Below are 13,319 nucleotides of genomic sequence, written 5' to 3' on the forward strand. Positions count from 1 at the left end.
TGAAACTAAAGAACATTTTGCTTGCAATATATTTTCACTATATAAACTTTGCATGACTTACTTGCAATAGACTTTCTTTTAGTTCTGTTAATTAACAGCCATTATATTCACCATGCATATAAAAACGCTTACTGATGTAATAGATTTATACATAAAAAAAGATGTCTGCCATATTAAATTACAGTGCTAGAGGCAAATTACTTGATGAATATAAGTAAATGCTGCACTTTTATTCACACATGAATCAGTCTACCTGATATGGAAGATATATTAGTTGTTGAAACACAAGTAAATCAGTCCACAGCATCTGTAGCACATCTTGTGCACTTTTTTTTTTCATGCAGTGACAAAAAAATACACCTCAATGAATTTATACAACCCCAGAAAAAGAAACAACTCTAGGATGTCGGAGCTTTCAGGGAACATTTTAAGGCATCAAAAGTCAACGTCAACGTCAGTGTTTTGCCCCCATTCCTTACTGCATATGTGAAATTCCTTTCACACAACAAAAGAATATTTTGCATAAACATTTTGATGCCATTACATTACATGACTTTGTTAGTCAGTGGGCGGGTTGTGAAGCCCCGTGATCGCGGTGAAGAGGGTCTTAAATCAACTATCGGTATGCTTATTGACACACATTTTGATTGGATTTTTATGAAATGTAAACTTACGTTCAGATGAATACATCATTATGCACAATGCGGTTTGACTATCACTCATCACATCAATAAGTGAAACGGCTCTTTGACTTGGAGGAGGAGGAGGAGGCGGAGGAGGAGGAGGAGGGGGGCACAGAGGCAAAGCTCAAGCTCAAGTTGGCACCAGTCGTGCGGCACGTACACAGTCTGCAGGAGTCCCTGGAGGAGGGGTTACTGGAGAGAAGCAAGTAATCAGATCGAGAAAGGTTGGATGAAATATACTTTAATAGCAACAAATGGCACAGGCCGATTTTAGGATGGCAGTCTGGGGAGGAGGAGTTGCTAAATCTGGGTTTTAAGTGGTAACACAGAGTTTCGGCTGTGAGGGCGGACCTGTCACTCCCTACAAAACGAGTTAGGCTCTTGAATATGCTTATGATTAGCAGATACAGTATCTGCAAGAATCAACCCTGTCAGACTGTGAATGCATCATGAAAAGAAATCATCATCGGTTATATTTCTAGACAAGTGCAGCAAAATATACGGTGGTCGGTTTACAGTCTAAATGCCTCTCATCTGCTTTTATTTAGAATTATTTTACGAATGGTCGTTTTTTACATGACTTTTGTACTTTGGGTGAAAGAGTGAAACAAAAACAAATGCCACGCTCTGTTATGCTACTACATCTCCCAGGATGCACCGCGCCTCATTCCTCCCTACGCGTGTAAACATCGTCCAAGCCCGCTATGGTCCAAAAGGAATGCCGGTTATTTACTAGAAAAATCGACCTTTTTTCATCCAGGGACCTTTTAGACTTTATTCAGTCTTGTATTATTACCCAGAGATGGTGGCTCTTCTGAGAAAGGGGAGCTGTTTTGTCTTTTGAGCTGGATAATCCCTCGCAGATGTGAAGCAGAGCTAACGATAGCGGCTAAAGCTGTCCAAATATTACGCTAAAACGGCTCCAAATAGTAAGAATTAATAAAAACGACACACTGCAGCACTGACAGAATGAATAGGCGAGATGGTAAGTCCAGTTTTTGGGTCAAACCTAAACGTTTTTAAGGTGTATTGTTGGTTAGTGAGCTCGATTTAACTCACTAGCTTCGTTAGCTAACAACAAACACGCTGTTAGCTACTTTGGTATTAAAATATTTAAACCGTCAGTCTTACCTTTTATTTATTTATTTTTTTTACTGCAGCACTCTTTGCAACCTCAGTAATTATGTAGTAACCGTAGTGTTCCAAAGGAATATGTAGTTGGTTAGGTTTGCTGTCAGAAATAATAAATAACGCCCGAAAAATACAAATTTGAGATGCAGGAAAGTGTTTGTTGGATTTTTTATAAACTATCAACCAAATAAACCAACTTCTACCCCTTTGACTCCTAATTTCCACTTTATTAGAAATATTTTATTAATAATTGGCAAATATTCAAATGACACTATAGCGATTTCCATTTTGACATTATTACTTAAATTGCTGCAGTTCAATCTTTATGTCTATTTACGAATTGATTTAGTATTGCTCTCACATTGAATTTGTGGTCTTGATTCGTGGAAACAAGGATTGCTAAAATCAGTCCAATAAAGCCCGGGGCATCTCAGGTAAATAAAATGGTTTAGTCAAATAATTTTCTTTGAAAATGCCGTATTTCTTATAGTATAAGATATTAAACTAAATTCAATCTTCAGGTGCAAAATGAGTGATGTGCCTCCTTGATTGTCCAAAAATAGTTAATGTGAGAATTCCAGCAATTTGACATATTATTAAATTATTAAAACTGCAGCATCACCTGCCTTTTTTCTGCCTTTCTGCCAGTTGAAGGATCTTCACGGAAAAACGCTGATTCAGCGCAAGACCGTGACGCAAGTGCCAACCTGTACTCACCTGTCATTGCTGCATTCAAAGGTAACTATATCCTCTGTAATTTGATCACATGCACCTCCCACACAGCTAAGTTTTAAATATGTCTACACTTTAAGTAAAGTTTCATTCTGGTTCTAAGTTTTCCAGCAGGAGCTTGACACCAAACATGACAAATATGAGCGCCTTGTCAAGATCTCTCGAGATATTACCATTGAGAGCAAGAGGACCATTTTTCTTTTGCATCGAGTGACCAGGTATGTTATGGAAAGATTAGCAAGGATAATAGATTATGTCATTTTACTCAGACATACAGTTGCTTTTGCCCAAATTCCAAGTGCATATTTATTAGTTTTGCATCTATTCTAATTACCCTTTGATTTTGTTTTGAAATTGGTGTATTGGGCGTGAGGTTGCAGAATCAAATGACCACGATCAGAATGAAGAATACTGTTTAAATAAAGTTAATTTAGATTTATTGAACGAATTCTGCAAGTGTCACCTTTAATTCCAGTTTTTGAAGATAGTTGTTTGCGTTAGTATAAACACATATTCTAATTTTGAGAGTGCAGTGTAATATCTCTAACTTTCATTTTTTGGGTTTTCTCTGGATTGAAGTGTACCAGATGCAGAAGATGTTCTGAATGAGGCGCACATAAAATTGGATGGAGTCAGGCAGAAAATTGGTCAAATTGCTGAAGAGCTCAGAGGAGAGGACATCTACCAGTTTCACAGAGCCTTCACTCCTGGTGAGTTTTCTCACATCACTCATTTTTACTGACTCATGCTTCGTATTGACGACTGTGCTCCTCCAAGGAATGTTGTCTGGTGATGTCATTCCTGCACACAAGGCGTTCACAGTACAGACTTTATTCATCTGTTGTTCCATGATAACTGGAACCAGCTACCAATTGGTATCAGAGCAGGGGCGTTGCCCTTTTCCCTCAAGAATCTCTTAAAAGCAAACCTCTTCTGACACCACCTCCAACACCCTCACATGCCCAAATAGCACTTACTGTGCACTTTAAGCTATTTACCAGATCTCCTTATTGAATAGACATATTGCAAGCTTTCTCCTGCACGGAAGCTTTTGTAGCTTTAGTCTTGCTTGTTAGTCACATTGGATGGAAGCGTCTGCCATATTAGTAAATTTAAATGTAGATATAGTTTAAAAAAAAAAAAGAAGAAGCAAATACGTTTTTATTACTTATAACATTTACTCTATTGTGGTCTTACATAGGAGTGCTTGCTAAATTATTTTAGGCTAGGTCGTCAGAAAAATGATTGTACAAAGACACTGTGTACCACATTACTTAAAATAATAAAATGAATATGTAATCAAATACAATAATTAAAATCTAGTTAAACTGCTAGCTTTTTAAATATTTTAGTTATTTAAACTGACGACCTAGGTAATACAAATTTATCTGTCTACCAGCGTGCTTGTTTCTTTTAATGTTCCAATACATTGCTGAATTGACAAATAAGCAGCGGTGCAGGACGAGAGTTGAAAAGTTAATTGGTTGGGAGTTTTCAAGAGGAATTCTCTTCACCGCTATCACGTCAATCTCCACTTTTGGGCTTTATTGTAAAGTCACTGATAGTGTGAGAGCGTGACCTTGTTGCAGGCCTGGATGTGACAGACACACCCAGTGATAAAGTTGTTTTCCCACTAGCATCAATATCAGTTTTTGTTAGCGTAGCCAAAATGTCTGCACAGTTTGGAGAAAAACATCACTCGGAGTGAAGCCTAGCTGTTATCTAGCAGCTGGGGAAGTCATTTTTAGATTGTGGTCACTCAGGAATAACTGCTGCATCCTCTGCGACGTGACCAGTGGCAGTTCCCACCAATTAGCCCTTTCATTTTTTCCTCCCATTTTTATCATCTTTATTAGATTGCGACTAGGCTCACTGTATGGGCTCTCCAGATAATCTTGGCTGGGCAAGGAGTCTCCAAACATGTGTAATAGGTCTGTTTTTTTTTTTTGTTTTTTTTTTTTTATATATAAGGACCATTAAAGACATTATGCACTAAATCTGAATGTAATTACCACTGATAACGGGGCAGTGTTGTGCTTTCATAAGCTCTTTAGCTTGACCATGATAGCTGCTTTGACAGTGCAAATGCAAATGTAGTGGCTTACTGCAACTCAGTTAGCCACTCTGTGGTCAAAAAATAAGATCAATTTATTGAGAATTTCATTCTCAATACAGGAATGTCAGCTATATCCTTTTGCAAACTTCCAACAAGGAGTACTTAAGCAGTTTTATAACTTAGCCCTCAACTTTTCCAACCACTGTGCCAGTAAAACTCCTGTGTTTTCCAGCTGGTTTTCCCTGAGTCATTATTTAGACATTAGTTACTTTTTTTTTTTTTTTGCTTTCTCTGAGTTTCAGCAACCAAAGGTAACTTCTGCAAATATCACAAGCAGCTCCTGGCACTGCACTCAGGAACTGAACTCCACCTGTTTGCCTCAAAGCCTGAGTAATCTTTTCATGTCACATCCTGTCCCCCTTCAGATCGGGTTGTATTCTCTCTAAGTCAGTGTCACAGCTGCGGAGCCACTGGCAATGTTCAGATGTACAGCTTTCTTTTTGGAGATAAAAGTTAGTTATTCTTGAAATCAAGCTCAGGATTTGATAGAAAATACATGACTTATACAAATGTTTTAAATTTCTATTGAATGTGTTAGCACTAATGTTTAAATTCCCTGTATTACTCACATTATATTTGAATTACTTAATGACTACATTTAACTAGATTGACATGCTGAAGTGTTATTCTGGGGAAAATTAACAAACCCAAACATAACTAATGCAGTCCTATGGCCTGATAATAGTTATCAGATTTTGATTCAGTATATTAATAAGATCCTGACGGAGGTGCAGTCTCATCACGATGACAAACATCATATAAAACACAAGGGGGGGTTTGCTTATCCAGCATTGTATTTAACTAAGTTATAGACAAATCAACTTCCTTTTAAGACAGTTTTCCAGCTTTACAGGTGTATACAGAAGCATATGTGACACACAGCAAATCACTCTATTTAACCTGACTGCAAAACTCCAGTCTCCAGGTGAAGTGGTGGTAGCTTTATAAACAGACTAAAAATAGCACCGGGATGCAGCAAACAGCAATCAGAACAGTCTGTAAGAATGTGTAAACATACCGAGTCAGCGTTGAATTCTAATCACAGAAGCCTCTCACTTGAAAGAATTGAAACTGGATGGGAAAATACATCTTGCGAAGCTAATAGCTGAAAGGGTAGATAGATAATATTAAGCGATTTGGAGGTTTGTGTGTAAATGGTCAACAAGGTGTTAGTGAATATGAAAAAAACAAACAAACAATGCCGGTGTGATTGGAGTTAAAATTTAATAAGGGCAGTGAAAGTTATTCTGAGTGAAGTGGAAATGGAGCGGATCCTTCTCCGGGTTCCCTGCAGCACACTGTGGTTAGCTACGCCCCTTTGAAGTTCAATTGCTGCTCCAAAAGTAAACTTCAGACACAAAGTCTTCCGTCCTGTGATTATTTGATTGTTGTTGACACAGGGCCAGAAAACAAATGAGGGGTCATCTCAACCCAGAGCAAAAAATGGCCACAGTTGTTCAATCAAAAGACTGTGACAGGAAACAGGTTTTATTTGAATCTCTATCTACATCTGTGATCTACACTGTGCAGATACTGTGTTGTGTTTATACACACTCTACATGCTCTGCTCATTGGATTAATAGTTGACCTTGTTTTGACAGTTGTAGTTTTTTAAGCACAAATAAAAGATGAAAATAAGAACCCCCAACCATCCTGTTTGGAATCAAAAGCCAATGTCTTGTGCTTGATCCATTTCAATGTGATTTTGTGCATTAGGGATACAGGAGTATGTGGAGGCCGTCTCCTTCCTGCACTACATCTGCCATCGCAGCCTCATTAGCCTGGAGGAGATCAATGCCAATCTGGTGTTCATGAGGGCAGAGAAGGTCGTTGCCAAGGTAAACTCAAAGTAACTCAATGTTACAAAATTGTTCCATCTTTTCTGAACTAGTCGCTTCATATTTAGTGTTCAAATCTTTTCATCTAACCGTCAGCAAATAAGCAGGTATACTCCCAAGCTGTCAGGCTATTTGTGTGTTCATTTGACTTTATTTTACATTTGCTTCCGAAGCAGTTGTGATTGCAGCATTGGGTGGTGCTATGCACTGCATAAGCATTATGTGTCATTATGTGATTTTATCCGCTGCCTGTTATTTTCAGAAATGATGTGTCCCTGCTGGTGCAGGCAAAAATGTGTGAAATGCAAAGTTTCATAGTAAGCATCACTATACTATAGAAGTATTGTAGTTTGCGTAGAAACAAATATTGCCATGAGACTTGTGTGTAAAACCGGTCCCGACAAGTATTTGTGCATGATTTGTACAAACATATTAACTATTTTTTTTTTTTTTTTTATCCTTTCCAATCATGTTTTCACCTCAGGATGCAGCTGAGGCCCTGCCATTGGGCACTCAGGTGCTGACCTTCCAGGTGACGCCCTCAGACTACCTGCTCGGTGTGGCTGACCTGACCGGAGAGCTGATGCGGATGTGCATCAGCAGTGTGGGCAACGGCGACATCGACACGCCTTTCCAGCTGAGCCAGTTCCTGAGACAGATCCACGACGGTTTCTCCTACATTGGGAACACAGGCCCGTACGAGGTTTCCAAGAAGCTGCACACGCTGCGACAGAGTTTGGGCAAAGTGGAGGACGCTTGCTACACCCTGCGTGTCCGCGGCTCAGAGATCCCCAAGCACATGTTGGCGGACGTGTTCTCCAGTCGGACGACACTCATCGACCCCGAGGAAGGAGTGGTTTAGTCCTCCAGGGCTTCAACAGCACTGCTTATGTTCTCTGTGGTGTCATTGTCTCTCTTGGTTTTGCTCCAGTTTTATTGTTTGTATGTAATGCTTATGGGATTCATCACATCTTTGATATGTTTCATGACACACCATCTAATTTTGTTTTACCGCACACAGTGGCTATTTTTCAATGATGACGTCAGTTGTTTTGCATGAATAAAAGTTCTATGCCAAATATAACATAATCTCTCAGTCAGTGAGCTGCTTTTAATATATACGTGTCTATTTAAATGTTCTCTATCTTCCTCTCCATCATACAGATAATCTATGGGTAGGAGGCACATGTGACACATGACAACGACATATATTATAGATGCTGATTCTCTGGCAGGCCCATGGACAAACACACACAAGCTACAACCTGCCTCCTCCTTCTACCCTATTTAAACAATTGTCACCATGCTGTGATGACGTCAATTCAAAATTAGTTTTGGAGTGTGCTGAGGAGTATTCCTGGCAGGGGGCTGATATCTTCCTGTTCTTTCCTCCTCACACGTTGGTGTCAATTAATACCATGCAGACAGATGTTTCGGTCTTCTTGCATCATCTTTTGTCAGTAAGAGCAGCGCAGTATTCATGTTTTGGGACTGCAGCTGTTGTGAGTGTCATTTTGGAGCAGTCTGTGTAAATACGGGCTATTTTGTTTGCTTTTGGCTCTTAGCTTTTTGTTTAATCACACAAAGGATCCTGCATCATTTCATTTCATTTTCCGCAGCCTTACATGGGTCTTCTAGCTTATGTAATTCTGCCACCTGGCGGGAAGTATTAGTACTGAACAGTCTGACTACAGGAAGGAATACAGTGACCAAAAAAACCCAATAGACAATATTTTGTATGATCTGAATTTAATAAGGTGCAATACAGAGAATATTTCTAATGTATATGTGTCTATATGTATACTATTATTCAGACATCAGGTGAAATCTCAGTAATTAAGAATGTAAACAATATCTGAATCGGCTCAACTTGTGGAAGGAGAAAATTGCGTCTTTTCATTTAAGAGGAAATATGATGCTTTCTTATTTGAGCTAAATATCTGATAACATCACAGTTAACCTGTAACTATTGCAGACAGAGCGGGACAGTTACACATATTGTTGTGCAGTGTAAAATAATACACAATGTGTATGTTTTATGTATCTGCCTCTAACCCTCTCACAGCGTCTTCTTCATCAGTGAATAACATAAAGGAGGCAGGGTATTAAAAACCAATATTTTTAACCATGTTTGTAGTTGCTTTGACACAAGCATGAGCAGGCCAAGCAGGAGAGTTCAGCTCAAATTTCATTCTGGAATTTTTGTGAAGCGACGAGTTCTCTTGAATTTATGCATATTAGATTTAATTTGAATCTTTATAAAAGTGGAAATATCAGATATATGTCAGAAAGCCATGCCCTAAACAATCACCAGTGAATTAAAATTGCGCTGATGAGTGGAGTCTACAGAGCTACGGTCAATTGAAAGCAATAGAAATTGACACGTGTCGTGTTTTCCCTTGAGAAAAAGAGGCCAGCTGAAGCCGGAAAGCCACCAGAGTGAATTATGAAGCATGAGGAAACTGTTGTCCAGTGACAGGCAGCTGGCTGATCTGTTTGCCAAAAGACATTAAGAGCTTCTAAAACTTTAATACCACGCAGGTGATCTCACTCTGCTGTGCATGTGAAGCAAAGGATTTCATCCTTTCTGCCACGCAGCTCTTTCAACCACCCTCCAGTAGCCCGAGCAAGTAAAGTCTGCACTCTGTTGTGCCGGCTGAACTGAGCTTTTCATCGCTGAGTCTTGTCCATCAGTCTGCAGCTCAGCCAAGCTGAATGAATGGGGCATTTTGAAGGCGCCTGAAAAGACCTTGTTCTATGTGGGGTCTCTTCCCATGCACTCCCTCACCGCTTAAACAAAGAACACTACGAGGACGAGTGAGAGGGGTCCAAAACTGCAAAAATAACATGAATAATTGCACACACATATTGGACCTACCAATTTAACGAGTCTGCACACATGCATTGACAATAGTGCACGGAGATACCTGTTGCTGGTCCTCAAAATAATTCATTAATTAATGTTAAATTTCTTCAAACTTGAATGTAAATTATCTTTACAGCTTTAAAGTTCCCACATTATACAATGTAGATGTCTTTTTTGACTGGCAGAGGTTCTAAATTAATATTCTGAAGGTCTCAAAGTACTCACCACAGATTCTGAGCCTTTAAAATGTGCTGTCTGCACTTCTGTAACTTTGTGATGTCACAACTAAGCAGTCACCGCCCACAGCCACGCCCAATGGGACCCTCCATCTCCAGAGGCTCTGAACCTCTCTTCTGATTGGCTCAGCACCTTGTTGTTCAAAAAATAAGGGAAACTTCAAATAAAACACACACACAAAGCATCAATACACAGCAAACCTAATTCAGTTAACTTCCGCTTTCAACCTCGTTAAAGTTTGACTTCAACCCAGTTACTGATTATTCTTCATTATCATTATTATTATTATTATCATTATTATTATTATTAATGGAGGCGTCCTAAAAGAGCCTGCACATGCAAACAGCAGCAGCTCAGCCCTCCGAGGATCCGAGGCGGGCTGAAGGAGTCTGGAGTCAAATTCCTGAACACGTAGGAGCCGATCACGTTGCTCCAACACGACGCACGACGCAGCGGCGCGTCGCGGCGCACAGCAGATTACTGATGAACTGATCGATCAGACAAAGATTCGTGAAGCTTCTTATTTCAATCAGCACACCCAAACAAGCGCGTGTTTTTTTTTTCTTTTAGACAGATGTATGTATATATTGTTGTCATTATTTAGACAACAATGACAAGAAGACCATCTTTTCTCTCCAGACCGTCTGTCCCAGCGCACCAGGACCCGCTTGTTTTCCCACAGAGGAGAAAAGGAAGTCTGCTGATCTGAACCAGGATCGATACTTATTTGATCGGGAAGTGTTTCTGATGGACAAGTAAGAGCCGGTTACTCCAAAAAGTTGTGCGGACGATAAAAAACCAAAAAACAAAAAAGCCGACAACATAACAGTCCGGAGTCACTTTTCCACAAACGGAAATGAGATCAGTCCTGTTGGCTGGAGCCGTTTCTCCTAAAACATGGTCGGTGTGAGTCCACGAAGAACCGGGATCTGACACAGTTTGACTTCTGGCTGTATTCATGGGAAGATGTTTGCCGGACTGATGGGGCTGGACTGTCACAACGACTCTCTGCTTCACCGCTGCGAAGTCACTGAAGGTAAATAAAGAGAAAAGAAAAGCCGCTGTTTCTCCACATCAGCCAAACAATCCTCTGTAGGACTTGAAAATGTGAAAATGGTGATTATAAACGAGCTGCACGGTTTGAAGTGAAATATTTAACAATAAGGTCAGAAAAAAAAAAAAAAAAAAACGAAGGCCTGGTCAGAGATGGTGAGAATAAACAGGAAAAAATACACACAAGGGAGGGTCCTAATGTGAGAGTGGGCACAGGGGATTTAGTATAACATAAAAATAATTTCCATTCAGTTGAAATCCACAAAAAAAAATGTGCCAGTCAACATGCTGCTGTGCGCTGATGGTTTATGTCACTGACTAATCAGCCGCAGGTCACAGAGGTCAGGAGATTCCTGTCAATACCAGTCAGCCTCTTGATGATGAACCCCGAGTGACTAAACGTTTCCTCTAAAAATGTAGGTGACATCGGGGATTTTGCTTGTGTTTCATTTTTCACGTATTCACTTTCAGGTTGTAGATGCAGCTGTTTGTGATCGAATTCCCTTTTATTCCCTTTTTATTGTTTGTTAAAACGCAGAACATGTGGCAGCTGGTGATGTTCGTTTTGTTTATTTTTTTTTTTACCAAATAGTTGTGAGATTTTTGCTTTAAGTATAGTGTGTGTGGACTAGTTTTGTGTTGTTGTGTTGTCAGGAATTCGGCACATTTTCAACTCGTTTTCTGACATTTTCAGGAAATAAAGTCGATACTCAGCTGGCTTATGATCACCGTGTGACCGAACGGGAAGTGTAGATCTGGTTGCCTTATCGCAGCCATCAGACCAAAGCAGAGGTGACACACATTATGTTTCCTGTCAGCTAATATATGGTTGTTGTTGTTTTTATTATTGTCAGAAAAATAAATTGCTACACGTGATAAAAATGGGCAAACCTTTCAAACACTCATCGCTCACTTTCACTTCCTTATGCTGACATTGTGGACGGTCACAAGTGGTGAGCCTCTTCTCTGGAGGCTGCTGACTTGCAGATGTGTGTGTTTGTGTGGGAGCTGAAGTGGTTCCTCAAACATTTGTGTTTTTTATGAGATCCTCTGCATTCCTCTGCTCCTTGGCTGAAGTGCTCTCACCAGCCTGTGGGACGCAATGTTGAACCTCAGGGCCTCTTTAATCTCCCCAAGGTAAATAATCTGCTCTCATCTGGCTGGGACGCTTCATTTTCTCAAAGTTTAGGAAGCCTTTCTTTAACATGAGCAACAAATCACTTTGAGAAAGCTGCGTCTTTTGTTTCAGTGCAGCCGTTTGCTGCTCGGTCTTGAACCTCTTTGCTTTACCTTTTGGCTGATTTACATTTTCTGCCAGAATTCCCGGCAAACTTTTTCAGTGTAAAGGCTGACAGGAAGCAGCACATAACGTAGCTCAGAAGGGCTTCAGCCATGATGTAGCTGCCCGCCAGTACACACACACACACACACACACACACACTCACAATAGCCCCAGAGGCATTTCCTTCCCGTTTACAGAGAAGAGCCGTCTTTGTGTATTTGAAGCACGGCTGAGATAGAGTGACACTCTCCATCACTACTTCTTCCAGCTCGTCGGCCCATTGGCTCTCCTGAGTGGCGACTGTGTTATATCTTGACCACGCCAGATGGAGGACGGTGCACAATTGTATTTGGTAGCTTACGAAAAGTGTCAGGTTTCTTAAATTAGTTATGGAACAGTGGCCACGTCTGCAGAGAAACACTAATGCATGTGTATGTAACCTGAGCTGGAGTTGGCGGGGGTGGGTGGTGTCCCAGTGGACACAGGGCTTTTATTGAACTCATACAAACGCAGCCTGGCCACCATGGGAGCACCCCTACTCTTACTCCGAAATCTGGCTTCCCATCAGGCTAACTTCCTGATTCCCCCCCTAAGTGCTGTCTCTTTGTGCCGCTTCCTCTCCGGTCACATGGGACGATTTATGAGTGACATCACTGTAGGTCATGGGGACGGGGGGTGGTGGTGGTGGTGGTGGTGAGGGGGGAGGTCATGAGCTGTGGCTGCTTTGTAGTGGTCATGACTTGCCTGGTGGTCCTGTCTTGACTTACAGCTACAAACACAAAGAAAAAGCACATCATGGAAATTACACTGCTTAATTATCATTATTGTTTAGATGGAAGAAAAGTAGCCTCTACTTGTTTGAAGTTGAAATTTGAAGTTTTAAAAAAAATATTTTTCAAATATCGAACATGGTTTCGCAAATGCAGTGATGTGACTGATCCCACTGTTTTCAGTACAAATGTGTTTCTGTGTGTCTTTAGCTGTCCTGTGTGTGAGTGGGAGGAGAAAATTGAGAGCAGCACAGCTGTACACAAAGAGGCTGTTGATTTCCAACATTTCAGCCTTCCTCCGTCTCTGAATCCTACACATCATATGTACTAATCATGTGGAGCTGCAGCAGGTGCTGAGCTCTGAACACCAACTGGCCTTCACCAGCCCGCTCCACTTTCAGGCCAAATGCCGTCTACGCTCGGACTTTATTAATTCTCGTTGCTTTTGTTTGCTTTTTTTTTTTCCTGTTGTGGTCACCTCGCAGAACGCAGACTACGCCCTACATCCTTAAATCAAACAGTTGGTGGACACAAAAGAAACGGAGTCTCACACTACGTTGATGTTGAACCTGCTCAAAAGATAGACGTGAGCGTGTATTGATTTTATTCTA

General features: G+C 40.6%; 2 protein-coding genes across 2 annotated transcripts in view; both read left to right on the plus strand.

Moving 5' to 3' along the window:
- The first annotated feature begins 1,366 nt into the window (after nucleotides 1-1,366).
- Nucleotides 1,367-7,584, plus strand: tsnax (translin-associated factor X). The gene is made up of 6 exons (XM_029521390.1): nucleotides 1,367-1,668; nucleotides 2,463-2,552; nucleotides 2,650-2,764; nucleotides 3,126-3,256; nucleotides 6,379-6,500; nucleotides 6,985-7,584. Exons 1-6 carry the CDS (start codon nucleotides 1,653-1,655, stop codon nucleotides 7,360-7,362), a joined length of 852 nt encoding a protein of 283 aa, XP_029377250.1. The 5' UTR covers nucleotides 1,367-1,652; the 3' UTR covers nucleotides 7,363-7,584.
- A 2,612-nt stretch (nucleotides 7,585-10,196) lies between these two features.
- The window catches only part of disc1 (DISC1 scaffold protein), a 37,843-nt gene continuing 34,720 nt past the window's right edge, over nucleotides 10,197-13,319 (plus strand). Inside the window, exon 1 of the mRNA XM_029521856.1 lies at nucleotides 10,197-10,639. Within this exon, the coding sequence (XP_029377716.1) occupies nucleotides 10,570-10,639 (70 nt within the window). The 5' untranslated portion in view covers nucleotides 10,197-10,569. The remainder of the gene's footprint in view (nucleotides 10,640-13,319) is intronic.

This window comes from Echeneis naucrates, chromosome 15, assembly GCF_900963305.1.
Source record: "Echeneis naucrates chromosome 15, fEcheNa1.1, whole genome shotgun sequence".
NCBI classification, from domain to species: domain Eukaryota; kingdom Metazoa; phylum Chordata; class Actinopteri; order Carangiformes; family Echeneidae; genus Echeneis; species Echeneis naucrates.